The 27,660-nt window shown below is 50.5% G+C and overlaps 1 protein-coding gene and 2 long non-coding RNA genes across 3 annotated transcripts in view; 2 read left to right on the forward strand and 1 right to left on the reverse strand.

Annotated features, from left to right (window-relative positions):
• Window positions 1-222: 222 nt before the first annotated feature.
• The window catches only part of LOC107154621 (SV2 related protein), an 82,135-nt gene continuing 54,697 nt past the window's right edge, over window positions 223-27,660 (reverse strand). Inside the window, exons 7-16 of the mRNA XM_015500262.2 lie at window positions 20,233-20,296; window positions 17,745-17,870; window positions 15,884-16,012; window positions 14,431-14,504; window positions 12,395-12,471; window positions 9,575-9,682; window positions 6,288-6,399; window positions 5,366-5,447; window positions 3,408-3,497; window positions 223-1,805 (exon numbers count right to left, since the gene is read on the reverse strand). Coding sequence (XP_015355748.1) covers window positions 1,599-1,805; window positions 3,408-3,497; window positions 5,366-5,447; window positions 6,288-6,399; window positions 9,575-9,682; window positions 12,395-12,471; window positions 14,431-14,504; window positions 15,884-16,012; window positions 17,745-17,870; window positions 20,233-20,296 — 1,069 coding nt within the window. The 3' untranslated portion in view covers window positions 223-1,598. The remainder of the gene's footprint in view (window positions 1,806-3,407; window positions 3,498-5,365; window positions 5,448-6,287; window positions 6,400-9,574; window positions 9,683-12,394; window positions 12,472-14,430; window positions 14,505-15,883; window positions 16,013-17,744; window positions 17,871-20,232; window positions 20,297-27,660) is intronic.
• LOC107154622 lies at window positions 2,775-5,458 on the forward strand. The gene is made up of 2 exons (XR_001505094.2): window positions 2,775-3,613; window positions 3,783-5,458. It is a non-coding gene; the product is annotated as an uncharacterized LOC107154622 (long non-coding RNA).
• LOC125611116 lies at window positions 16,855-17,872 on the forward strand. Its single transcript, XR_007341251.1, has 2 exons — window positions 16,855-17,004; window positions 17,659-17,872. It is a non-coding gene; the product is annotated as an uncharacterized LOC125611116 (long non-coding RNA).

Consider the following 27,660-nt stretch of genomic DNA (forward strand, 5'->3'; position numbering starts at 1 on the left):
GAAGGCATCCATCATGGCCTCCACATCCTTAGAACCAAGGGTCATGACCAACACACTCCAAGCCCGATGGTGCAGGTCAATTGTGCAACTTCCCCCTCTTTTTGGAAGAGGTCATCCTATCAAAACGCTGAGATTTCCTCGGATGGACAGAGTTCCCAAGACTGTCAAACTGAACGGCCACTGGGACACTATGACAAATGAGCAGGCTGAGACCTCCGCCACGTCCGTCACCGACATGTTTTAATAGGAGATGAACGCACACATTGGGCTCCCTTGACATCGAGCAACGGGTGGGTCCTCTCTGGCAGCCTCCTTCCTCCCTCCGTAGGTCCTCCGCCTTCTCCGTGGGGAAAAGGCTCGTGTCGACCAATCCTGGGAGGGATGCAGCCGGCTTCCTCTGAAGGCCAACACCAAGCCCCCAACGGCCTCCTTCCTCCTCCTCTGAAAATGCTCACTCTTCCCACATCCGGGCCTTCCTGCTCTTCCCCGCTCCAGGATCCCCACGGGCGGTGCCACAGGTGGGAACCCGGGAGCTCACTGTGTGGTCTGGACCAGCACAGCCCTCAACAGGGGGTGCCCACAAACAGGAAGGAAGGAGCATGTGCGCGTCAGGGATTCCTGCTCCCCTGACCCCGACCCAGGCACGTCCTTTTGGTTCCTCTGCCCACTCAGCCCTCTACCTAGGCGCAAAATCCAACCTTGAAACCTGAGTGAGCCACTTCCTCTCCCCAGGAGGCACCACTCAGGCTGGCCCAGGAGGAGACCTGGACAGAACACCTGAGTGTGGCCTTTGCTGCTGCTACAGGGGTGACTCCTGTTTGGGCTTCGAGCTTGAATTTCTTCTCCTTTGCGCCTCAGCCCCCAATTTCTGGGCTGGGAGTGGGATCACAGCTTTCTGAGTTTGCCATCGTGTGCAAACCTTGCTCTTCCCAGGGACACGTCCGGATGCCCTGGAGCCAGAGACACAATTCCAGAGGTAGCCACGTGGGGACACAGGGCTCAGGTTCCAATGCAGGTGCACCAGCCAGTCTCCACTGGGCAGACCCCAGGGAGTCAGGAGGACCCCTGCTGATGGGCAAGAGAGCATTTCCCCAGTCTAAGAACAAGCCGCTCAGGCCACACACCTAGGTCACCTGTCATCTCAAAGAAGAAAGCCTGGGGCCGGGGGGTGTAGGAGATACCTACTGAACAGGTCCAGTTGGTGGATGGCAAGTGTCACAGGGGTCTGGGCCTGGACAGTATCTACAGAGATCTTTTGGTGGTGGTTCACTGAAGGTGTGACAGGGTGACTCTGGGTGGCATTTGCTTGGCTGCCAGGACCCCCAGACTCACCTACAAGTGGCAGTTTTCCCATGCAGACCCACAGGTCGTTAGTAAGCCTTCCTCTACACAGAGAACCCCTAGAGCAGAGCCTCCCCATCCCGGGCGGCCTCAGTGAACACGGCAAACGGAGTCAAGACACAAAACCCTGTTAGTCCAGTCCGTCTTCTCGGGTGAGTTCCCGACGTCGGCAGTGACCACGAGCTGCCCGGCTGGGCCCCGCCAGCTCTCCCGGCTCTGCGGCCTCCAAGACACCAGCTCAGCTTCCCCAGCGGTCACTATTCCTGAGAGCCAGAGTTCGACCTGGCCACACCTGCACCGTGTGTCCCTCTGCCAACCATCTCCTGGCCCCACTCCCGGTGGCTAGACTCCTGGAGTCCTCGGCCTTTGGTCTCGATGGGCAGAAAACAGGAAGCCACGGCGGCCAGGAGGCAGCAGCCACTGTACACTGCCAGCGTCAGGTACACGGAGGACTCCAGCATCACCTGGGGAGGGAGACGCAGGTGGGTGAGAACATCCCCTCTGGCTGCCATGGTGGCCCACGCCTGTCATCCCATTGGCTCGGGAGGCTGAGGCAGGAGGATCCTGAGTTAAAGCCAGCCTCAGCAACTTAGTAAGGCCCTAAGCAACCTAGTGAGACTCTGTCTCTAAATAAAATATCCAAAAGTCTGGGGGGATGTGGCTCCGTGGTTAAGCACCCTAGGGTTCAATAGAAAGGAAGGATGGAAGGAAAGAAGGAAAGGATGGAGGGAGGAAGGAATCGTCACAGGAACTCTACAAAACAGCCCTGTGAGCGGAGCACTTTACCCCCATTTTACAGAGGAGAAAACTGAGGCTCAAAGAGGGTAAAGGCATACCTAGGGTTATACAGATAATAAGGATGGGGCTGGGATTTGAACTTGAGCACATCAAGCCCAAGAGTCTGGACTCCTCATAATTCTGCTCTGGCCTGTGCCAAGTTCCCAGCTTTACAACACACGGCAGGCCACGTGGCACGGCTGACTCCTGTTTCCTCATCTGCGGAATGGGCAAAAGGGCACTATCACGTGAGTGAGAGGACAGCTGAGAGCACCTGCACTCTGCAGCCCCATGGTAGGTTCACAGCCAACATCAGCTAGGAGTGGTGTGCAGTGGCCAACCACAGCGCCAGAGAAATACTTGGCTAACACATGTGTTGGAATTCCATTTATTTCAACCATCCAGAATAGGCAAATCCACAGAGACAGAGGGCAGAAGGACAGTTGATAAGGACTGGGGAAGGAGAGAATGGAGGGAATGGCTGTTTGAAGGGCAGAGGGCTGGGTGTGGTGGTGCCTGTCAATAATCCCAGCAACATGGGAGGCTGGGGTAGGAGGATTGCAAGTTTGAGGCCAGCCTCAGCAACTTAGCAAGGCCCTGAGCAATTTAGCAAGACTCTGTCTCAGAATAAAAAGAAAATAAAAAGGGCTGGGGATGTGGCCAGGTGGTTAAGTGTCCCTGTGTTCAATCCCTGGTACCCCCCCCCCAAAAATTAATTTTAATTACAGGACTTTTATCTCAATTAAAACAGAAAAAAAAATGTTGGATATTCAAAAAGCAATAGACTTAGTGAGATCCCCAAAGCTTAACAGAAATGCTCAGAGGCACACAGAGTTGCAAAATTGTGTAACTCTCCCTTATAATTCAGTTTTGAAAAGAGAGATTAGGACATTAGTTTCCCACGTTGATCCAGTTATTTTTCATCCCCAAATTTGGGGGGTGGTAGGTTTGTTGGCTTTGCTGGCCTCACACTCCTGGGCTCAGGCCCCCCTCCTGCCTCACACCAGGGCACTGATGCCCAGCTTATCGAAATTGCTTGGGGTCGAACCATCTAGCACTCGAAGGGTCTCCTGCCCAGGGAGGACCTGAATTCCACTGTGGCCCTGTCTAGGTCCCAGCTGTGTGACCTCGGCGACTCCTCTCCCCCTCTGTGCCTCTGTGTTCCCATCTGCACGCAGGCGGGTGGCAGGCCCACTCTCGTGAAGTGAACGCCGAGGGCTCGGAGGGACAGCAGCTGCTCACTGTGCCCTGGGCTCTGGAGCCCCTCCCCTGCCGTCGGTGACACCCACCTGAGCGATGAAGGGCGTGATGAGCGCGCCCACCCTGGCCATGCCGCTGCAGGTGCCCAGGCCCAGCGCCCGCGTCGCCGTGGGGTAGACCTGGAACGGAACCAAACGTGGGCTCAGGAAGATGCGAAATTCCCTCCGTCCCCTGCAGCTCAGGACCGAAGTGACCACCCCCATGGGCAGGCCTGAAGTCCAGACACGTCCTCCAGGTGTTGCTGACACAGTTAAGGGGTGTGAGACTGGGGGCAGGGGCATTCGCACCCCAAAGTGGGCAGCAAGTTCAGCCAAGGCAGAGGCCCAGGGGTGGATGTGGGCAAGAATCCAGTCCGGGGCTCCTCTTGCCCCGGGAGGCCCCCAGAGACTCCTCTGTACCCACAGGGTCCCACCTGCGACTTCTCCCGAGTTCCCCTTAAGGCTCTGACCATGGGCTTTCAAGGAATTTCACAAAGAGAGACGAGAGTGCTACACAGCTTCTGTTTACACCCCGGTGTGGCCACGTGCACAGCTGTCCCCTGGACCAAGAGAGGGGGACGTGCATCTTTCAGGCCAAGATCGTCAGAGGGGACATGTCCTCTCCACTGGCTTCCTCTGTCTCCGGGAAGACTCCAGGACCCTGGGGCAGGCAGGTTCTCGACCTCAGCACCCTCGGGGGTTAGGATGGGTCCTTCTCTGTCATGGGGACCCTGCTGTGCAGGGAGCTCAGCATCATCTCTGGCCTCTGATCCTGGCCCCAAGTTACAACAACCCCATGCACCTCCAGATGGTGCCAAGTATCCCCTGGGGGATAAAGTCACTTGATCACTGCAGGATGGAAAGCTGCTCCCCAACCTAGATCACCTAGATACTGGACTGCTTCACAGATGAGGAACTCTTTTCACATCTACCGATCCATGTTGGGGGTTATTTGTTACAGTTTCGCTGGGCAATGTGGGTCAGATGGTCTTTGGCATCCATGCCAAAGAGCACAGAGCAGCCATGGACAGAGGTCCCTTGCCTGAGGATGGGTTAGAGCCCAATAAATCCCTTCCAAGTTAAAAACTCAACAATGCACTTAATACACCTAACCTTCCGAACACTACAGTGTGGGTGCTACTGAATAGCACAGGGCTTTCACTCCGTCCTAAAGCTGAACATTTAGAAATCAGGAATCATCTGTGCGGCTGGGGGTGTAGCCCAGGGGTAGACCTCTTGCCTAGCACACGCAAAGCCCTGGGCTCAATCCCTGATAACACACACACACACACACACACACACACAGAGTGAATCATCTGTACATGAAAGGGTATGGTGTGTCACAGTCAAACTTGATTACTGAACACTGAGATTTAAATGTCAACTGTCTCCTTCCATTAAAAATCCCACCCAGTCTTATGCCTATAATCCCATCGGCTCGGGAGGCTGAGGCAGGAGGATCATGAGTTCTAAGCCAGCCTCAGCAATTTAGCAAGACCCCATTCTCAAAGTAAAAATAAAAAGCCCTGGGGATATGGCTTAGTGGTTAAGTGCCCCTGGGTTCCATCCCTGGTACTCCCCCACCAAAAAAAAAAAAATTCCACCCACCTCTCTCTTCACCAACCAGCTTTGGATAGTGACAGTCCCCCTGGGCACCTGCACCTCACTGTACACTCTGGGGCGTTGGTTCCCCTAGGCTCTGTGCCACACTTGTGTAACCAATCCCTTTATTAAACTCTTCTCAGTGACCGCTAGCCCAATGTGACTGCTCACACGCACCCACAGAGACAGCTTGGAAAGAGTTGTCCCCAGGGAGGAGAATGTGGGGTCCTTTCTCTCTGTGTTTACACAGGTAGGTGACATCTGGATTCTGCTGCTGAGCAGATGTTTTTATGAAGGGCTTCCCAGTTGCCCTTTGGACCCAAGGACACATTCCACAGGAGCATGCCAGGCGGCAGTTTATGGGGTCCACCGACCCCACCCCAGTCGTTCCCAGACCCTTCTCCTACCTCAGGTGTGTAAACATAGGCTGCTTGGAAGCCTCCGGAAATGAATGCTCTTGCAATGAAGAGTAACAGGGTGAGCACGTTTCTGGGGAAAGGGAAAAAAAGCAGGTGATCAGGTATTTGTGTATATGTGTGTGTGCGCGCAAACACACACACACACACACACACACACAGCTGCCCCTCAGCAAAATCCTACCTTTCCAGGTGGAATTTAAACCCTGCAAATTGGCGAAGGTCACCTCCATCGAACGCACATGTAGACACACAGGGTAGTGACAGTCCCCCTGGGTATACATATTCCAGGACCCTCTCCAGGGTACCAGGCTGAGACATGGGGACATCTATAGTGCCCGGTTTGGGGGGCAAGACTGGATACTAATAATCAGCCCAGAGAGGAACTTAGGGGGTCAGGAGTGGAGCCAGGAGCCGGCTGAGCCAGGGAACGGACACGGGTATTCAGTATTTATAGGACAATCCTGATTCCCGACCCTCGATGGTCCCACTCCATGTCCCGGAATGCCAACATTTCCTGGTCCAAGCTGCATCTCGCCCGGCTTTCCATGGTCCATAGATTCCTCCTGGGGCTTGGTCTGGGCTCTCTCAGGTCAAGAGAAGGCACCGATCGCTTCTAGAGGCTGAGGTTGTTGGGATTTGGGAAAATGGAGATATGCCCAATTATCAGACTGGGTCTACTTGAAACGGGGTCAGTTCCAATGAACCAACGGACGCTCTGAATCCCTGCGTAAGTGTGACAGCTCTGTGCGTGATCTCACTGGGAGAGGAGGGGAAAGCCTGGATTTGATGCTCTCAGAGCAAATCCGGGGTAAAGGTCCCTGCTGCCCTCACCCCTGTCACAGTCCCCAGCCTCGAGCCTGGTGTGCTGGGCAGCTGCCGGGCAGCCGTGAGCCTCCCTCTGGGAACTCACCTCCCGACACAGATGGACAGCAGGAGGCTACAGAAGGAGAAGATGGCGAAGCACAGGGCCATGGTCTTCTTGCGGCCCAGGCGGTCGATGATCCACAGAGTCACCAGGACGCCTGCCGGGAGCAGGGGCATGGTGGGCAGCCTCTGCTGTGGATCCCAATGACCCTCCCTGCCATGCACACCCTGGTCCTCCCCTCCCCGTGAGAGTGGTCCAGAGCTAGTGGCTCGCTTCTAAGGACAGAAGAGGGGAGGGGGGGGTCACTGCTCGGGTTAGGGTTCCCAAGACTGGCTTCCGTCTTGCTGGCATCCCCCGTCCCCTCTCTCCCCGGGCTCTTCTAACATCCTTGGTGTGATGCAGAAGGTGACCTGGCAAAGAACTGGAGGTGACCTCCAGACAGCAGCCAGGGAGGAACTCAGGCCTTCCGTCCACCAACCCTGGAGGATTTCAATGACCATCAGTTGGGCTTTCAGATGAGACCACAGGCCCTGGCCGGCTCCTTAACTGCAGCAGTGGGAGATGGGCCAAAGCAGAGGACCCAAAGGAAGCCACGACCCCCAGACTCCTGACCCACTCAAGCGACTGTGAGATAATAAGTGTGGTGTTGTAAGCCACTAAACTTTGTGACACTTTGTGGCATGACAATAGGTAATACAGGTGCCAAAAAGAACTGGAATGGTAACGTTCACTGAATCCAGGCAGCAGCATGCTCAGGCTGGGAGTAAGAAACACCCGGTTCTAAGACCGCATCTGTCTCTTAACTTGCCCTGTGTTCTTGGGCTAGTCCCAGGTCGTCTCTGAACCTCAGATTCTTCAACTGTTAAATGAGACTAAAAACTAAAACCCACCCCAAAAACCCTACCTTTCCTAAATCAGTAGAGGCCATATTGCATAGTGATTGTTATTACTACTAATGATTATATTTGGGGGAAATACTTCTTGTTAGATCTATTATCATATTTAATCATCTAAAGAGCTCTCTAAATAAACACTACCAATAATCCCATTTTTTACATTCAATAGTTGGTTAATAGGGTGTTTACTGTGGTCAGGAACTATGCTAGGAGGTTGGGATGTGTCAATGAATAAAAAAAAAACATATAAAACAATAAATAAGGAAAGAAGAATCTGCATTTCAGAGAGAAATCACAAGGACGGTGAGTGCTTAAGGTTATGGAAATGTCACACACTGAACGTCACAGAAATGGTGGTTGGCAGGGCTGAGCCTTAACCTGTGAGCCTTTAATCTTACCTATTATGCTCTATGCGGAAAGGGTTTTAGGAAAGTGAGGGCGTCGCAGGGTTAGACTCTGGACCCTGCGCAGGGACCCAGTTCTTAGCTTTGCCAGCTGTGGGACACTCAGCGTCCTGGCTGGGTCTTCCCAGAAGTGGACGGTGGGACAAGGATGCAGGTGCCAGGGGCAGACTCAGGAGGTTGTTCACACAAGCACCAGGAGGACCGTGGGCAGTGGGATGAGGGAAGATGACCAAGAAGGTCGTGTTTCAAGCAAGTCACTCCCGTGCCCGGCCATCAGAGCCGAGTTCCACCGGAGGACCTGGGAGCCAGCAGGACACGCCCCATGGACCCTCCTGCCTGGTAGGCAAGGCAGCCGGGTGTTTATACCCCAAGCCCTGCGGTCACTGTTGGAAGGCTGCTCCTGGGCATCAACTCTGCTCTTCCAGCTGCCCCCTTTCAGATAAGGAGGCTTTTCACTGAGGTACAGAGATGCAGAGACTGGTCGACGTAAGCTGTAGGAACCATCTCCACTACACTGGCCAAGTTTCATCACTTTTCCAAGTCTCAACATCTTCCCTCGTAAAATGGGATTAATTATACTACTTCACAAGATGACTGAGCTCGTATAGTAAAGCATTTGGCACCATTCCTGGTTTACAGTAAGTATTTGTGGTGGCGCACGCCTGTCATCCCAGAAGCTCGGGAGGCCGAGGCAGGAGGATCTCGAGTTCAAAGCCAGCCTCAGCAATAGCAAGGCCCTGAGCAACTCAGTGAGACCCTGTCTCTAAATAAAATGCAAAATAGGGCTGGGATGTGGCTCAGTGGTTAAGTGCCCCTGAGTTCAATCCCTGGTACTTAAAAAAAAAAAAAAAAAGTTGATATTCTTAGTGTTGCAATTACCATTCCTCTTCAAGGAAAAAAGATACCTAACCTTTGCATCATGTGCCGTTTTGCATTTCGGACGCCCCTCTGTCCTTTCCCATCTTCCTGGTGTTGGTGGGCAGTTCTCCCTGGGTCTCTTGTATCTCTGCATATCTCAGGAGCAGAGCCCTGGTTTCAAAGTTGACTATTATTTCACACCGTCATTGCAAGGTTGCTGTATACAGCAAACAGCCTTGGAAGGTACAGGTATTGTCTCCTTGTGGTGCAGAGGGCAGCTACGTTCACTAAGTAATATAATAAAGATGATGTCTCCCTTTGGAGCAAAGGATGGACAGACATCCAGAAGCCCATTATAAAAGATTTGGGTTTCCTAAGCTTGGGGTTCCTCAAGGCTATGTTTGGAATATGGTTTGAACGTGTCCCCCAAAGGTTCTTTGTTAGGAGCTTGGTCCTCAGTGTGGTGATGTTGAGAGGTGGCGGGACCTTGAGGAGTGGGGTCCAGTGGGAAGCTGCTACTGCCCCTGCCCAGTGCCTTTTGCTTCTTGTCTTGCTATGTCATCTCTCCCTCTCTCATGTGCTTCCACCACTGTCATATCACCCACCAAAGCCAACCCAATGCTGGTACCTGGTACTTAAGCTCCAGAACCTTGAGCTAAATAGACCTCTTTATAAAGTATCCACTCTCCGGTAGTTTGTTACAGTAATGACAAATGGACTCACACACTCAGCCATGTTGCAAATCGATTGCATGTATAGCATCCTATTGGCTCTTCTTCATCATGGGCGTGGGACTTGGGGCAAGAGGAACTGATACAATGTGTCACTCATGTTGCTTTCTTCCAGGAGATTCGTGTCTTCTGCTAGCATGCAAGAATCTGGGCAGCTTACCTGGTCAGGCTTCAAAGAATTTCTTTCTTTTTTTTTTTTTTTTTTCCCAGTGCTGAGGATCGAACCCAGGACCTCCCGTGCCACAAAGCCAAATCTCCACCCCTTTAAAAAAATCTCAGTCCATCACAGTTCTTGACTGCTTGTAGCTAAGGGTTGAAAAAAAAATCCCTGGCTTCCCTAGAAACGGGGACTTGCTTCTGGGTGGTAGAGGTGGGCCCCCAGCTGAGCGGATACCATGGTCTCAGGCGTCCCTGCCCGGCCTCACCCGGCCTAGGGCCCTCACCTGGGAACTCAGACAGGGTGGTCCACAGCAGGTCCATGTAGTCCTCCTCACTCAGGTACTCGCAGGCCAGACTGCACTTGGCTTCTACAGCCTTCTTGCGGCTGGAGACTAGGCAAAGAGGGGGACAGGGAGAGTCCTGTTGAGTTTTGGCTGGTCCCGATTTATTCCATCCCCAGCGTCAGGCCAGTAACACTTGGTAAAAGCAGAGCTGATGCCCCTGGTGACTAAAATCAGGAGGAAATTTGTCGTCTCCCCTTCCTTTGTGTCGTCCCCTTTATTACCTTAAGCTGTGTCACCTGCTCAGCTGTCAACCTGTCAGATCCTTAAGCAGCTCGCAGCTAGAAACTAGCACAACAAGGCGGGTCAGCCCTGGGTTCCCCTAACTCACCTGGTCCCCCATCAAGACCAGGCAAGACTCATGGCCTCCTGCTTCAGACCCTGAAGGGGCGCCTAAAAGTCTTCAGTCCTGGTCTCACAGGGACATGAGCCCACTGTAAAAGCCACCTCCCAGCCGGGGCGATGGTATCATGGACAGGGAACCCGCCCCTTCCAGGGCCAGGTGAGCCTCTAGCAGCAAGTGGGAATCGCCCTCCCTCCCAAGGGACAAAGAGCCTCCTTCAGAACCAGAACTGAGAACAATCCGCCAGAACATAATTAATGAATAATTAAGACAGCTTAATGACGAGACCTCTCGCCCTGACCCAGTTCTTCCTCTATTTAAACTAAAGCTCAGGGCTGAACTGCGGGGTTGCACTTTGCTCTCCCAATGTGACCACACTGATCCAATTTCTTCTCCTTCTTTCCACCATGAGTTTTTCCTGCTTGGTTTTGGGGAGCAAGCAGCCAGACCTGATTAGTTGGGACCCCTGGACTCAGGCCTCTGGCAACAACTCTGATAAAGGCTTTTCTGCAGAGCTAATAAAAGCCAATTAGATCTTTTTTATTTTTACTTTTGGTGCCAAGGTGGGGTGCAAAAGGCAGCTAGCGTCCACAGATGATCCCCCTCCCGCACCTGCCCCCTGCACCAGCCCCCAGCACCTGCCCCCTGCACCTGCCCCTGGCCCCTGCCCCTGGCCCCAGCCCCCGCTGACCTGACCGCTTAGAATCAAACTGAACTTTGAAAGGGGTCGGTTTTGCCAAAGCTGGAGTCACAGCAGCCAATAGGAAAGGGCCTAGGGGACCTGACAAGGACGTTCCCCGGGTTTAACCCTCTCGGGAAAGTGACTTTAGACAACCAATCTGCTTTCCATTCCATTTTTGGATCTCTCAGCCCTCTTCTACCCCAGGGCTCTCCTCCTGGGCACTGTCCATCAGGACACCCTTTCTGTTTTAGGGAATGGGGTTTTCCCCAACTCTACACCAAGAAAAGCCGATTAGATCTTTTTCATTCTTAGTTTTGTTACTGGGGATTAAACACAGGGGCACTTTACCACTGAGCCACATCCCCGGTCCTTTTGTGTTTTTCAAAGATAAGGTCTTACTAAGTTGCCTAGGACCTCCATAAATTACTGAGGCTGGCTGGCCTCCAACATGTGATCCTCCTGCCCCAGCCTCCTGAGTCGCTGGGATTGCAGATGTGTGCCACCATGCTCAGCAATTAGATCTTTATTTTATTTAAAAAAAACAAAAATTGTGTGTGTGTGTGTGTGTGTGTGTGTTGCCAAAAATTGAACCGAGGGCCTCAGGCATGCTAAGCTGGAATCCTAACAGAGTCACATTCCTACTCCCCCAGTTACATTTGAAACTTAAATTTGTTGCCATTTGGTTTTCTGACACTTATAAAAGTTTTCTCCTTGTATCCCTTTAGCGAAGCCCAAACCACTGGCACTGCCAGATTCATGAATTGCTGTCTATTAAAATAAACTAAAACGTTGATGTGCTAACCTCAGGACCCCCACCCTGACCTAAAATGAGACTGTAAATGTTGGCTCCATCATGACCAGATCACCTGGTAATGGTGGTCCACCTTATGCACTGAATATAATAGCCCTTGCTGCTCTGCCACTGCCACTTATTTATTTTTAATACTTTTTTGGGGTGTCCAGGATTGAACCCAGGGGCACTCCGCCACTGAGCCCCATCCCCCAGCCCTATTTTGTGTTTTATTTAGAGACAGGGTCTCACTGAGTTGCTTAGGGCCTCGCTGTTGCTGAGGCTGGCTTTGAACTCGTGATCCTCCTGCCTCAGTCTCTGGAGCCTCTGGGATGCAGGCGCGCCTGGCTTGCAATTTATTTTTAAAAAGACCTGTTACTTTCTCTTCCACACTCTCTACTGCTACCGAATCTTTCCCTGTCCCTAATCTCCCTGAAAACAGGGTCGCCTTTCCTCCCCATCCAAGGCAGAGTTCCGTGTCCTCGAGCGCAAGAGCACCTCACCTTGGGAACAAAGGAATTCAGACTTGGGAGTGCATCAGAAGGTCTCAGAAATGCCCATCTCCCAAATTAACAAGTGAATTACAGAGAATGAATCATCTCTTTAAAAAACAAACAAACAAACAAACACAAAACACCCCTGTTCCTCTCTGGGCAGAATCACAGCCTCTGCTGCAGAGTCCCCTGGTTTCTCCTTGGCTAACAAAGCAATAAAACTTCTTTTTCCTTTTTCTCAAAACAGTGTCCTCATTACTGGATTGGCATTGGGGACAAGGACCAAGCTTTCAATAACAATCTGGGTTTCTCTGCAGTATCTTGGAGGCCACAGTTTGTGCCAGGCCAGGCTGATAGAGGACAGCCACTGGTGTGCGTGGGAGCGGGTGCCAGCGTGCGCCTGCTGGGGCCGGGGGCAGGGGAGGGGGACTGGTGAGGAAATCTCAGTACTCACTGCTGCAGACGTCTCCGGCCTGGAAAAGTTCTGTGGTGAGAAGAACTAAGCCGTAGTAAGAGAAGGCATTGGAAAACCTGCCAGGAGAGAGCAAGGAGGTGAAGAGCTCAGCAGGGCACCAAGACCTCTCCTCCCACACCCTTGGGAAGGATCCGCGTCCACCCACTTAGGGGGCGTCTGTGGACCATGCTGAGTCTTTGAGTGCCTTCCTGAAGACCCTGAGCAGGAAGATGACAGGTACCAAGCAAGCAGGTGATGTCATCCAAGGAATTGATTCTGTGTCCTTTGAAAGGTCAGCAGCATCATACCCCAGACACACGCCTCCCCCCAGGGCTGTCCACCCACTGGCTACCTGCTGAATAGGGAGGTGCTCTGCACTCCAGCCAACCCCCTGAAAAATCTGGCTTCCTCCACATTTGCATGGGCTTGGTGAATGGATTCAGCTCAGTGTGGGGGCGGCTGGACCCTGGTTCTGTGTATTATCGAGTTTTTTCTCCTCTCCTCTGTAACTGGCCACTGAGGGGACACTGCCCTGCTAATCATGACAGCAGTGCTCAAAGGTGGGTAGGAAAGCTGGGGACTGGTTTAAAAAAGCACGTGAAGCCTGAACCGGTTTTCCACACCGTTGATGCCATGATGCTCACGACTTGGTACAAAGCTAGCTGACAGGATGGCTGAAAGTTGATTCAGATAATTGCTCTCTGCAGACATCTCCCCGATCAGGCCCCTTCTTATGGTTGTTGTTTAAGAAAAACTGAACAGAGTCACAACTGGAAGTTCCAAGAATGGTCATGTTGACCAAATCCTGGTTCTCAAACTATGGACCGTGTACCACCAGTGGTACCCAAGGCAATGGAGTCGGAGAGAACACTAACAGATCATGCATATTAACTTTTTTTTTTGGGGGGGGGTACCAGGGATTGAACCAAGGGGCACTGGACCCCTGAGCCCCATCCCCAGCCCTATTTTGTACTTTATTTAGAGACAGGGTCTCACTGAGTTGCTTAGTGCCTCGCTGTTGCTGAGGCTGGCTTTGAATTCAAGATCCTCCTGCCTCAGCCTCCCCAGCCACTGGGATGACAGGCATGCACCAGGGTGCCTGGTTTATTAACTCTTATTGTAGAAAATCCTCTTTTAAATTTTCTTTAGATTCTTTTGATTACATCCCAGTCCCGTGTGTGGGCGGATACATCCATAACATCTCCACTGCCCCCCAGTCTCTGTCTCTTAAATATAGAGGCTCCTTGCTTCAAAGCTCAACATAGTTGCTTTTTACCATATTTAACTTTTTTTTTTTTGCACTGAGGATTGAATCCAGGGGCACTTAATCACTGAGCCATATCCCCAGCCCTTTTTTATTTTGAGACAGAGTTTCATAAAGTTGCTTAGGGCCTCACTGAGTTGCTGGGGCTGGCTTTGAACTTGCAATCCTCCTGCCTCAGCCTCCTGAGCCACTGGGATGACAGATCTGTGCCACCGTGCCCAGCTTACTATATTTAACTTTGATAGTACCTTTTATCTATGGCCTGCAATTAAGGTGTTTTCCTTCAAAACAGATATATAAAATGTTTTTTACCCGTTTTTTTGTAGTACTAAAGATTTCACCCAGGGCCTAACCTTGCTAGGCAAGAGATCTACCACTGAGCTAGTCCTCCAGCCCTTGTTTAAAAAATAAAATTTCCTTTTAAAAGATATCGAGTTTGAGCCTGGCGTGGTGGCACACGCTTATAATCCCAGTGGCTCAGGAGACTGAGGCAGGAGGATCCAAGTTCAAAGCCAGCCTCGGCAACTTAGCAAGGCCTTGAGCAACTTGGATGAGACGCTGGCTCTAAATAAAATATAAAAGGTGCTGAGGATGTGGCTCAGTGTTTAAGCACCCTGGGTTCAGGCTCTGGAACCAAAACCAAACCAAAAACAAAAACAAGATCTGCTGCCTGCGATGGAGGCATTCTCTGTGCATCACATTAATACAAAAGCCAATTCCATGCCCAGTTGGTGGTGCAGGAGGGCCAAAGCAGTCGCCATGCAGCTCTTACCATATAAACCACAGCAACAAGGTTGTCCATCTAAAATGGGGTGTGAAAAGATCTTTCATCCTGCCTCGGTCTTCCTGTTTCAAGACAAGGACACGTGGTTTACTGTCCCCCCCCTCCAGCTGTGTGGGGCTCTGGCTGGTGGCCTGACCCCTGTGTACACCCCAGTGCTGGGAGGGAGCTTCTGTGGGCAGGACAATCATGCTGAGGACCCAGGACTCAACCGACCGCCGCCAGCCTCAACCCCCTCCAACTGGGACGCCATGAGGTCCCTCAGGGAGTCCCATGGACCCAGGTGTGGGAATCTACTCCAAGGGTGTGCAGGCATTTCATGCACATGCACGCACGTGCATGCATGCATACACACACACACACACACACACACTTCCTCCTCCAAAGCTAGCTCTAGGTCAAGGTGACAATAAGGTACCTACAAGCCAACCCACCACAGGACAATCCTCCGAAAGACAGATGAGCTAAATGACCTATTTGCCAATGTCATGAGATTTATGATTTATCAGTATCCAAGAACTTATCAAGTCCTTGCTTTACAATGTTCCCTTAAAAACATTCTAGGACCGCGATTATGCTCTTCTTTGATGTAGTTCATGTACATGTTTTTCCTAGGAGCAGTTTGAGAAATGCTTGTTATTTAAACATGCTAACAATGAAAACAGCCCTCCAGATAATAGGTCACTTAGTTCACCTACAAGCCCTGTCTTCACAAATAAAAATATCTTTGTAATAAATTATTGTTGTTGTTGTTATTATTATTATTATTATTATTTTGCAGTATTGGGGATTGAACTCAAGGGTACTCTACCATCGAGCCACATCCCAGCTCTTTTTATTTCAAGACAGGTTCTCACTGAGTTTCTGAGGCTGGACTCCAACCTGTGATCCTCCTGCCTCAGCCTCCAGAGCTGCTGGGATTACAGACATGCACACTGTGTCCAGCTTTTTATTCTTCTTATTATTATTTAGTGCTGGGGATAAGACCCAGGGCCTTGCACGTGCTGCGCAAGCACTCTACCACATCCCCCACATCCCCAGCATATAATGATCTTACTGCACAACTGTGGCCCATCAATCACATTACTAGCAGGACTTCATCAGTCCTGAAAGGCAGACCCCAAGCAGAGGCAGTTACAGGACCATCAGCAGATGGCACCTCCTACAATGGGCTAACCTGTCCACGTAGCATTTTTAGAACTTGGCAGAGGATACACAGATTGAAGTTGCCAAATTCTCCTTGCAGATCCTGCCTCTGCACCACCCCCCTACTCCATGTGCACGCGCACACACACGCACACGCATGTGCAGACCCCACCCTGTATACATGCGCTCTCTCACATGCCTGCCCACACATGGACATGCGCACATAGTGTCCCCGTGTACACGCTCCTCTGCACGCACACAGACACGCATGCCCCCGGCCGGGGGTCCAGGCACTGACCTGTCTGGAGATGATGAGCTTCCCCAGTGGCATGGGTGCTCCGTTCTCCGTCGCTATCCTCTTTAAGGTGGCAATGGCCTTTTCCTGGTTTCCGGATAGCACGTCATACCGCGCGCTCTCTGGCAGCCACTGCAGGGACAGAAGACCCAGGCATGGCTGGTGAGGGTGGAACTTCCCAGCCCCTGGCTCTCATCTGAGGGTGGGGTCGCCAAGCTGGGGACTCCGGAGCCACAGACCTGGCTTCAAATGCTGACTCTGCTATTTTCTGAGCTGTGTGATCCTGTGCAATGCCTTGATCTCTCTGTTCTTCCATTTCCTCCCCCATAAAATGGGGGTCATAATAGATCCAACCACATAAGGTTGCTGAGAGCACTAAATGGGATAATCTATGCAAAGTGTGTGGCTTGGAGCCCCCTGGATTACTGGAGTTATTACTGTCACCTCCTATTACTATTTGGCGCTGGGAGGACTGAATTAAATTGTGACCACCATCAAAAATGTCACCCCCAATTCTCAAGAAACTATCTCACCTGTGTTGAGCATCATCTTGCAAACTCAGAGAAAGAGAGAGAAAAAGCCTAATGGAGTGCCAGCTCCAAGTGACCAGATCAACCCATTTCTGTCAAATGAAGCCATGGTAACCTGCCAAGCAACAGGTATAGCAGAGAAAGCACAGTCATAAAATCTAGCTCAGATTTGAGTTCCACTATTTACTTGTTGTAGGTCCTTTGACAAGTCCACTGGACTCTCTGGGACTCAGTTTCCTCAGCTGTAAAGTGGGTTGTGGCAGAGATTAGCCAATGCCCACCAAAGTTCACTGCTTCCTTTAACAAAGTGCAGAATTATCATTGGATGTGGCCACCCAGCCATGGACTACATTTCCCAGCTTCCTTTGCAGCTAGGTGAGACCATGTGACTTTCTTTTATCCAATAGCATGTAAGTAAACTATCCCAGGGCCAGGATTGTCCAAGAATCAAGCGTGCAATCTCCACTTTCCCTTCTCTGTCTATTATCTGCACGTAGAAGACTCCAAAGTCCTGGAAGATGGCAGAGCCCCAAGCTGCAAAGAAAACCTGGGTCTAGAATCCCACTGGCCATCCAGAACGCTCATTCTCAACTGGTATGTTAGTGAGAAATAAACTTCTATTGTGTTAAGCTACAAAGTTTGAGGGCTTTATCTGCCCCCCTAGTTAATGTAGAGGTTCATCAGTCCTGCCTCCTGTGGTTACAGGGAGGAATAAGTATACATGTAGAGGGCCTGGCACAGAGATGGCCACACAGTTAAACTCAGTATCATTAATACCCATTGTTATTTCCATGAATTATTGTAGCATTTACCATACATGAGATCTGTTAATCTATCGGCTTATTTTGAGACCCCACTGGTAGTAAAGTGCTTTGTGCATGAAATGGGAGTGTGTAGCTTGATCTCACCATAGGGTGTGGTTTATGCAGAGCTAATTTGAACTCCTGGATCCAGCCATGCCTGAAGCTAGATATTTAATCCTGTCATGCATCTACCCCTTTGTTTTACTCAAGCCAGTGTGAATTAGGTGTCAGTCACTTATAGCTTAAGAATTCCAATGAACCCTATGGTCACTGTTAAGTGTGGATCTGGCAATGATGGGGCCAATGTATTCCTCTAACCCCAGGTGTCTTCCAGGAGAGCACCCCAGAAGTGTCTGTCTGGAGGAAATCTATCGCCCCGTATTGGGGCTACCTCAGGCCTTGTTCCCTTATCTCATTTCCCGATTTCAAAAAACAAATTTTAAAGGTGGTCTTGGTGCTGTCCTCCACCGGCTTTCCACCAAAACACAGTCAAGTGCGAGGCAGGGAAGGAGATCTCCTAAAGATACCTACGAAGCACAGAACGGCAAAGAGGAGGAGCGGGACAGCCGACAGGATGAGCAGCCAACGCCAGCCCAGACTGGGCATCACGAACACCGCCAGGATGACCTCGAACACCGTCCCGAGGGCCCAGAAGACCTGGCACGGGAGAATCGGGGTCAGTCGTGGGGTGGGGAGGGGGTCCCTGGGGTCAGCAAGGTCAGGATGGCCACCTTTTTCTGCGGTCCAGAGGGCTGGGCTAGGGCCGTCGGGCTGTCCATCTTCCGAGGGTCCTGCCCACACCGATGATATTTGCATATCCTGCGGGACGCGCAGCTTAGCAGCTCAGGCTGAGCAGGTAATACGCTCAGTATTATGTGATGTCAAAATGACAGTGGGCGCATTGAGAGGTTTTGGGTTTAGGGTCCCTACCCCCTTTTTATTTTTTGCAAAATACGTGTAATATAAAATTTCCCATTGTAACCATTTTTAAGAGTATGGCTCAGTTCTATGAAATACTTTCAAACTGTACAACCAATGCACCGTCTGTCTCCAGAACTCTTTCCATCTTGTAAAACAAAAACTTTATATCCATGAAACAGGAACTCCTGGCCCTCCCACCAGCCCCACGCTCACTATTTTATTATGACTTTGCCTAGTCTAACTACTCATCGAAGTGGAATCATACAATATTTGTCTACTTGTGTCTGGCTTACTTCACCGAGCGTCACGTCCTCAAGGTTCATCTAAGTTGTAGCACACATCAGAATCTCCTTCCTTTTTAAGACTGAATAATATCCTATTAGGCTGGGTGCGGTGGCACACACCTGTCATCTCAGCGGCTCAGGAGGCTGAGGCAGGAGGATTGCAAGCTCGAGGCCAACCTCAGCAACTTACCAAAGCCCTATGCAACTCAGTGAGACCCTGTCTCTAAATAAAAATGCGAAAAAGGGCTGGGGATGTGGCTTAGTGGATAAGCGCCCCTGGGTTCAACCCCTGGTACCAAAAAAAAAAAAACCTCCTGTGTNAAAAACCTCCTGTGTGGATGGACCACATTTTTCCTCTTTGGCATCCACAGATGGACGTGTGCCTGGCTTCTGTGTCTCAGCATGCTGCTGCTGCGCACAGAGTGCCACACACGGAACGCTGTTCTGTTGTTGGGTCCGTCCACCCCCCTTGCTATGTGGTGTCCAGCATCCTGCACAGGATGGGCTGGTCCCTCCCTGTGGGATCGCTCCATGTCTCTGCAAGTCACTGCGCACCTCTTTGCCCCAATGCCATCCGCAGTCTTCCCTGAGTGCAGCCCCCAGGGAGCCCCCAGGAGAGGGAGGGTGGGAGGGCAGGAGAGAGGCTGAGGCCCCCTCACTCCTCTGGCCCCCTCCCTGCAGGGCTGGCTGCACCCCTCAGGGGGTCACGGCCCCTCTCCAGAGCCTTCACCAAACAACTCTCTGGGCTGTTAACTACTCTGTCCCTTGGTCCTTACAGGCCCTGGGTAGTGACACACTGCAGTAATAAAGGGTGCCTTCATTACTGTCCCTTGCTGGAACCCCTCTACAACTACAAACACCTGGTCCTTAACCGGCTCAGTGGTGTGCACCCCTGTCATTCAGCAACTCCTCCGAAGGCTGAGGCAAGAGGATCACAAGTTCGAGGCCAGCCTCAGCAACTTAGAACGCTTTAGCTGCTGGATCGTGGGAAGCTCTGAGGGATCCTGAGAGAAACAGGGTGTTAGGTGACAAGGGCTAGTTGGAGCCCAGGATCAGGGGGACCCAGATGCATTTCTCTATTTAAACAACTGGTTGATCCAGTGTAGACCAGCTGACTCCCACCCCAGCTGGTCAGGAGCGCATGCTGCCAGGATGGATAATCTGGCCTGTGGGGTCACATGACCAACGCTGTCATTGGGGTCACAGTGACAGAGGAGGTCCCAGGGGCTTCACAGTCAATACCGTGGACGTCCATGTCCAGCAGAGGCCAATTAATCCCTTTGCCCCTGTGTGGAGGGCTGTTGGAAAGCCGTGTGTTTGCCCTGAGATCCTTCAGGTCCTGGTTGGAAATGGGTCATAAGCCCAGGAAGTAGGAGGGCAGGTGGGACTGGCTGGCCCATGGGGGTGACCAAGGACAGAGATCACTCACAAGATATGTACCGGTCTGGGGAAAACCAGGGGTGGCGGGTGATGATAAGAGCGGGGACAGGAGTTCGTCTGTCCGTTCAAGGTGTCATTCAACGCCTATTCTTAGGTAAAAGCCATTTCCAATTGAATAAGGACATACCACCTGACTGCCACCATTTTTTTTTTAAAGGGACAGTTGATTTAATTTTCCTGTCAATCAAAGAGTGTGTCCAGACTGAAGAACAGCCCGTCGGAATCGACGTGAGGGGTGGTCCATCTGAGTCTTCTCATACTGAGTCTGTTAATTTTTTTAAAGTCCTTTTCCCTTGTCCCCTGTCTCAGGACACCTGTGAATCACCTGCCAGAGAGCCAGCCTCTTCTAGAGGCCCATCCCCCACCCTCCTTACCTCAATCAGCAAAATACACTTGGCCCTGGCTTTCATGGGAAGGAACTCGGCATACAGTGTCACCCTGCAGGCAGAGAGAAAGAGAGTGAAGGTCAGGACCCGGAGGGAGGATTGCTAAAGTCTCTGAGATGACGTTCCTCCATGGATGATCATGGTTTCATGCCAGAATGTCCTGGGATGGTGACTCACAGGGATAGGCCCTGAAACTGCATTTTTTTTTCTTTTTCTTTTTGGTCCTGAGGATTGAACCCAGGGGCACTTAACCCCTGAGCCACATCCCCATGCCTTTTTATATTTTATTTAGAGACAGGTTCTTGCTAAGTTGCTTAGGTCCTCAGTAAATTGCTGAGGCTGGCTTGGAACTCGCGATCCTCCTGCCTCAGCCTCCCAAGAGGCTGGAATTACAGGCGTGTGTCTCCAGGCTGAATGTGCATCGTTCACTAACTCCCTAAGTGATGCTCAGATTTCCTAAGCACATCCGCTCAGTCCTACCTGCAGCCCAGTAAGCCTGGGGGAAACGGGGTATGGGGTTATGGGTAACTTCAATCCAGATCAGGCCTCTAGCCCTCGTGATCTTGAGGAGTTCGGCCTTCTGTTCAGTAGGACGCCCTCATCCTCCCTCCATTGAAGCCTGGCTGTGTTTTCCAGGCAGCAACGCCAGATACAAGGCTGGGTCTTCCTGGCACATCATGTGAGGGGCATGTGACGTCAGCCCTCCCCATCACTGGGGACCTTAATTTTCATCCAGACACCAAGTTGGTCTGACAAATTTCTCCACCCTACTTAATCATTTTCCCCCCATTTGGCACTAATAAGTACATTGGGGGAAATATCTGGAGGACAAGCCAGTATCCAGTATTCCCCACAGTCTCTCCCCACTGGTTTTAGCTCACGGCTGCTTCTGCCTAAGTCAACTATGACCACGCTGGGTGTTTTCAGATTTCTGTCATTCCTTTTACATTTACTACTTAACATCCTACTACGAGGGAGTGCTCTCTCCTTCTCCTTCTCATGTACCCCTACCGTCCCTCCTCCTCTGTCTCCATCCACCTCTCTCTATCCTGAGCCGTCTAGACACTATCTATCATGGGTGTATCTATTCTTTATCTACCCATCACCTATCCTACTTCCTGGTCTTCCTCAGCCTTCTGGCATGCTGGGCACAGAGGAGAGCTGCCCACCCTGCCTCCCCCTTCCATTAGCCTAGGAAGACGAGGCCTTCTCTTCTCCACGTCTCCCACCCAAGTCGGGTGTCTCCTGGCTTGGGTGGGAGGCATGGGGGTGGGGTGGCCAGGTTCAGCCACTCGGGCCTGTCATCCCAGTGGCTGGGGAGGCTGAGGCAGGAGGATCATGAGTTCCAGACCAGCCTCAGCAACTTAGCGAGACCTTGTCTCAAAAGAAAAGAATAAAAAGGGCTGGGTTTATAGCTCAGTGGGAATGCATCCCTGGGTTCAATCTTCAGTACCTAAAAACCAAGCCAAACTCCCAGTGTATTCACAGGAAATTGTTCTAATATGTGCCCCAAGAGGGAAATGCAAGTAGTGTTTCCAGAGAGCTGGAACCACCTAAACTGGGCCAAATATGAGTCCAAGAAAGCTCAAGGGACCCCTCCCACCAACCCGCACCTCACTTTACCTTGGCTCCATGTGCACACCAAGAGGTGACAGGAAACACAAGCCGGGGTCACTGGGGGTCACTGTGGTTAACCAGAGCATGTTGGACACCCCGGGGAGGTGGGCAGACTGTTCGGTGGAGCCCAGACCGCCTCTGACCACGCACCCCTCCCTTGACCTTTTCCCCACCCTTTTAGGAGTTCTCCCCAGGACACGCCCCCTAAGTCATGAGGACAGGAATCCCAGCCTCAGGCTTTTGGGGACCTGAGCTGTTCACACCGGGCCTCAGCAATGCCACCGAGATTGAGGCGCTGGTTAAAGGCTTCGCCTGCGTTCTGACCGAGGGCACCTCTGTCCAGAGCAGGTAGAATGTTCTGGAGCTTCAGAGGAAAGGGAGGGGTTCAGTAGTTCAGACCAGAGAAAAGCAAATGTCCTCCAGTCCTACTTCCCAGTACCCATTTCTGTTTGTCCCCCTTTCTGCCTGGGGTTTGCTCTCTGTTTCCGTCTCTCCACGTCTCAGTCTCTCTCTTGAACTCTTAGCTGAGATCGCACCCAAGAATTTTAAGCTTAGCTGGGTGTGGTTGTGCAGCCTGTAATGCCAGCTACTGGAGAGGCTGAGGCAGGAGGATGGCAGGTTGGAGGCCAGCCTTAGCAACTTGGTAAGGCCTTGTCTCAAAATAAAATAAAATAAAATAAAATAAAATAAAATAAAAGGACTGGTGATGCAGCTCAGTAATAAAGTGCCCCTGGGCTCAATCTCCAGTACAAAAAAAAAAAAAAAAAAAGAATTTATGTTGGGTGTGGTAGCACATACCTATACTCCCAGTCACCTGGGAGGCTGAGACAGGAGGATCAGAGATCTGGATAGCTTTAGCCCACAAGTGTGAGACTAGCCTGGGCATTATATCAAGATACCAATTTTTAAAAAATGAACCCAATTATTAATTTATTTATTTTCTGGTACTGAGGATTGAACCCAGGGGTGCTCTCCCACTGAGCTACATCCCCAGCCCTTTTTATTTTTTATTTTGAGTTAGGGTCTCGCTTAGTTGCTTAGGGCCTCATTAAATTTCTGAGGCTGGCTTGGAACTTGGGATCCTCCTGCCTCAGCCTCCCCAGCTGCTGGGATGACAGATGCCCGCCGCCCCACCCAGTCCCACTCCTTTTTTGTTTTGAGATAGGGTCTCACTAAGGTGCCCAGGCTGGCCTCAACAGGCACATGCCATCATGCCCTGCATTAATTTGATTTATAAATAATCATTTTTACATTTTAATTTTTTTCTCTCTCTCTTTTTTTTTTTGTTTGTTTTGTGGTGTCAGGGCCCCATACATACAATTGCTCCACCACCAACCTACATTCCCAGCCCCACCTGTTACTTTTTTTGCCTCTGGGGATTGGCCTCTGACACCCCGAGCCTTTTCATTACATGTATAGCCCTCTGGCACACATATATTGTATCTCATGCATGAACCATGATTCCTTGATCACAGCTACATTTTATTGAGGATCTACTGTGTGCCAGACACTGTTCATGGAGTATCTCCCTTAAGCAACACTGAGTGGGGTAACAGGGTAGGAAAGCATAATTCCCTGTGTGTGCGCGTATGTGTGTGTTTCTGCCTAACTTTAATCCTTATTTCCATATCTGTATCTACTGGTGTCAGAGAAGTCGTTACTTGACCAGGACTGACCTCTAGGTCAGGGAATAGAAGAGACAAAAATGTTAACCCCACTCTCTTTACACTTGTAGCCCAGCAATCTCTTCCCTGTTTGGGTGGTTTAGCAGTTACAAGTAACACTTCCTTAAACATCTTTAAGTCAGAATTTTTGTTTTCACATAGTTTCCTAAGATTTCCCTAAATAGATTGGTGTGTGTGTGTGTGTGTGTGTGTGTACTGGGGATTGAACCCAGGGGCACTGAGCCACTGAGCCACGTCCCCAACCCTATTTTTTATTTTATTTAGAGACAGTGTCTCACTGAGTTGCTCAGGGCCTCATTAAATTGCTGAGGCTGGCTTGGAACTTGTGATCCTCCTTCCTCAGCCTCCTGAGCTGCTGGGATGACAGGTGTGCACTACTGTGCCTGACCCCTAAACAGAATTTGAATCAGCGGATGTACTTATTTTTAAGACTTTTGAAATATATTACTATCCCAATTGTTCCAATTTCTATTCGTTCTAGGACCTCTCTTAACAGAAACCAGGGTGAATCTCATTTACTTGAGCTCTAAGAATTGAGAACAAGTTTAACAGACTGCAATGTTTATCCTGTATGACTCCTTAGAAATTTTATTCTATTTTCCAAGTGGTGTGCTTATGTTATTTTTTAAAAAGTCAGTAATTAAAAAAAGAGAAACATTTCACCTCATCAAATTAACGCCGAACTACCAATGAGGCAAAAATGATATCCAGGATTTGTTTTGATGACCTCTAGCATAAAGTCTTTGGGATACTGGGGATGAACCCAGGGACACTTTACCACTGAGCTACAACCTCAGCCCTTTTTATTTTTTTATTTTGAGACAGTGACTCACTAAGTTGCTTAGTAGGGGCTTTGCTAAATTGCTGAGGCTGGCCTTGATCTTGCAATCCTCCTGCCTCAGCCTCCTGAGGTGCTGGGATCGTAGGCCTGCGCCACCACACCCGGCTCCAACATCCCATTCTTAACCACTTCCACATTTGCCAGCCCCAAATTCCAGCTGCCCATCCCTGCTGCTCTTTCCTGAGAACTTTCTCTCTGGTCCTTAAAGCTTATTTTGCCAGCCTGTGGGGCAGGCCAGCACATCCCAGCAGCTACCCTCAACAAAGGGCAGTTCCCTCCGTCACCCCTTCAGAGGGCCCATCTGGAGTCTGTGTTGCAGAATCCGTGTGAACTACTTGCTCTTGAACCCTCTGTGTCAGGGTCGGCTTTCATGAGAATTTGGGACTCTTTCCCTATTCATGTGGAGAGGGCTCCTGCATTCCCATTATTTCAGTGCTGGGCAGGGAACGCAGGAGGCTGGAGCATGCCAGGCAAGCGCTCTGCCACCAAGCCACACCTGGGTCCCTTACTGCGGGCTTCACGAGGCTGCACACTTCTCCACCTTGGAATTGATGTCACCGTTTACTGACCCACCCCCCATCGGCTTCATACAGAAGTCATTTCCAATTTTGTTGTTGTTGTTTTTGTAACTTAGGTCACAAGGAACATCTTTTCCTATCATTGTTGCTTCCCACATTTCGGATGTTATATTTATAGCAGTTCATCATGAAAACGAGCTGTTTGATCTCCCTCCAAACTGTGGCCATGAGGACGCTCACATGACAGATGAAAGGACTCGGGCCTACGGAAATCTCGTGGAGGCCCTGGGCAATCAGAGACTTGCCATTTCCTTCTTTGGTGGAAAGAACAGAGCAAGGACGGGTTCATGATGAAATTGGGAGGCAGATGTCAAGGTCCAACAGGTGGGCAGCTACCTGGATTTTTTTTTTTTTTTTTTTCTGGACCAGGGATTGAACCCAGGGGGCGCTTAACCACTGAGCCACATACATCCCCACCCTTTCTATATTTTTATTTTGATACAGAGTCTGAGTTGCTCAGGGCTTTCCTAAATTGCTGAGGCTGGCTTTGAACTCGCGATCCTCCTGCCCCAGTCTCCCAAGAAGCTGGGATTATAGGGGTGGGTGCGTGCACCACTGCGCCCGCCCGGCTACCTGGGGTATGGAGCTTTTTAAACTCCGGAGCCTGGGGCCTTGCGCATGCTCATCACGCATCCCATCCCTGAACCGCGCCCTCAGCCCCGGGATCCTTTATCTGCAAGAGCAGCTCCCACCCAAGCAGGACGCTGGTAGCCGCTGGTTTCCCAGCGCAGTCACTTACAGAAACGGCGCTCTGCTGGGCCACACGGCGCCCTCTGCTGGACACAAAACACCACAGCCCACCCACCCACCTGCATTTTGCTTACTTTCATGAGAAGATACTTGCAATTAAGGGGATTATCATTTTCTGATGCTTATTTGCATTTCTAAATTTTCTAAAATGTATTGTTTGTAAGGAGAATAATCCATAATATTTCTCTCCCTTGCTCGAATGAACGTTGATTCCCTCCTGATGCTCCTCCATGCACAGAAAGTCCAAGTATTTGCATCCTAAACGTGACTCTGACTGCAAGCGCTCTCCAGCCCCGGGCAGGACTTGCTCACCGCCGTCAGCGCTTTGGCACTGGACAGATCTGGATTTGAATCCAGTTGCCCCTGGCTAGCTAAATTGTCCTGGTGTCTCCCCCATGATATCTGTGCCACTAGGCAGTGTGACTTTGTGACTCTTGGCACCAAGTCTCTGTCAAGGTCGGGACGTGGCTCAGTGGTGGGACACCTGCCTACCAGGTGCCAGGCCCTGGGTTCCATCCCCAGCAGTGGAGGGGAAAAGGGTCTAGTTTTCCCACCTTGAGCCTTGGGCTGGCCTTGAACTTGCTTCCACGTCTGAGCTCTGAGCCTGCTTTCTCATACATGGGGATGTAGGAGAATGCCCGGGTGGTAGCCAGCACGTGACCAGCACCTGTCATCATTACTGTCGGCATCAGTACTATTAATGTTATCGTCATTCTTATGAAAAACATGAGGTATGAATCCTGGTGGCTTGATAGGGAGAGAGGCCAGAGGACACACACCTGTGTCTCCCGTCTCCACCTTGGGAATCACCTTGGGAATCTTCTAGCCACCACCAGACACAACCCTTTAGCTTGGACCTGAACTGTGAGCCCAAACAAACCTCCTTCCTTTATAACTCACCCAGCCTGTGGTGCTGTGTTCTTGCAACAGAAAACAGTCTAATGAAGTTATAAAGACTTCTGGTTGTTGGGCTTTAAAATATATATATTCAGAATATCTTATTCATCTGGTTTTATGAGGAGCTGATATTGGGGAAGGCTATTTAAATGAATGGAAACGCTTAATTACATTTAATTTCAACTGAATATCTTCAACTAAATGCTCAATGAACTTAGGGGAGCCATTTTTTTTATAACTAGACAAGAACACTCTCTAATTAAGACATAATAATTATTTTTATGCAAATGACTAGTTAAAGTGCACGAGAGCCAGGGGCTCTCTTGGGTACCTAAATATATCTTCTGTAATTTTGTTTATAGTTCTTATTTGCCCTCCTCACAGATGAAAGAGGCATCTAGAAGAGCAGTTAAGAGAATAGGTTTATCCCAGTGACTGAGGAGGCTGAGGCAGGAAGATCACAAGTTTGAGGCTACCCTCAACCACTTAATGAGCCCCTGTCTCAAAATAAAATTAAAAAGGGCTGGGGACATAGCTCAATGGTAAAGTGCCTGTGGGTTCAATCCCCAGTACAAAAAAAAGGAGAGAGAGAAAGAGATTGAGAGAGAGAGAGAGAGAGAGAAAGAGATTGAAAATAGGTTTTGTGGGTCAAGCAATATTTAAAGCTATGCTCTGCCACTTACTAGCTGTGTGACCTTGGCTCTGTTACTCCTTTGAAGTTCCCATTTTTCTTGCCTGTAAAATGGAAATAATATCTCTGTCTATTAAGTGAAAGTGAGTTTTTGAATGGTGTATTTTACAATACACGATTCCGTCCCAGGAATGTAGTAATAGCTCAATAAACAAACAGAAGGGCTAAAATAGTTTCAGTACATGAACAGCTAAATGGGAAGCGTGCTATTGCAAACTACGCCTCTGGCCTTCCTCCTGTGTCCTAGCAGACATTCCTCAGATCCTTGGAATCAGCAAAGCTTGTGTCTTTTTCTAGGCTGCTGAGTTGATTGATGGCTGGCTGCCCCAAGGGAGCCTCAAGGCGGGGGGTGGGGGG

The sequence above is a fragment of the Marmota marmota genome, unplaced genomic scaffold, assembly GCF_001458135.2.
Source record: "Marmota marmota marmota unplaced genomic scaffold, marMar, whole genome shotgun sequence".
Classification (NCBI taxonomy): domain Eukaryota; kingdom Metazoa; phylum Chordata; class Mammalia; order Rodentia; family Sciuridae; genus Marmota; species Marmota marmota.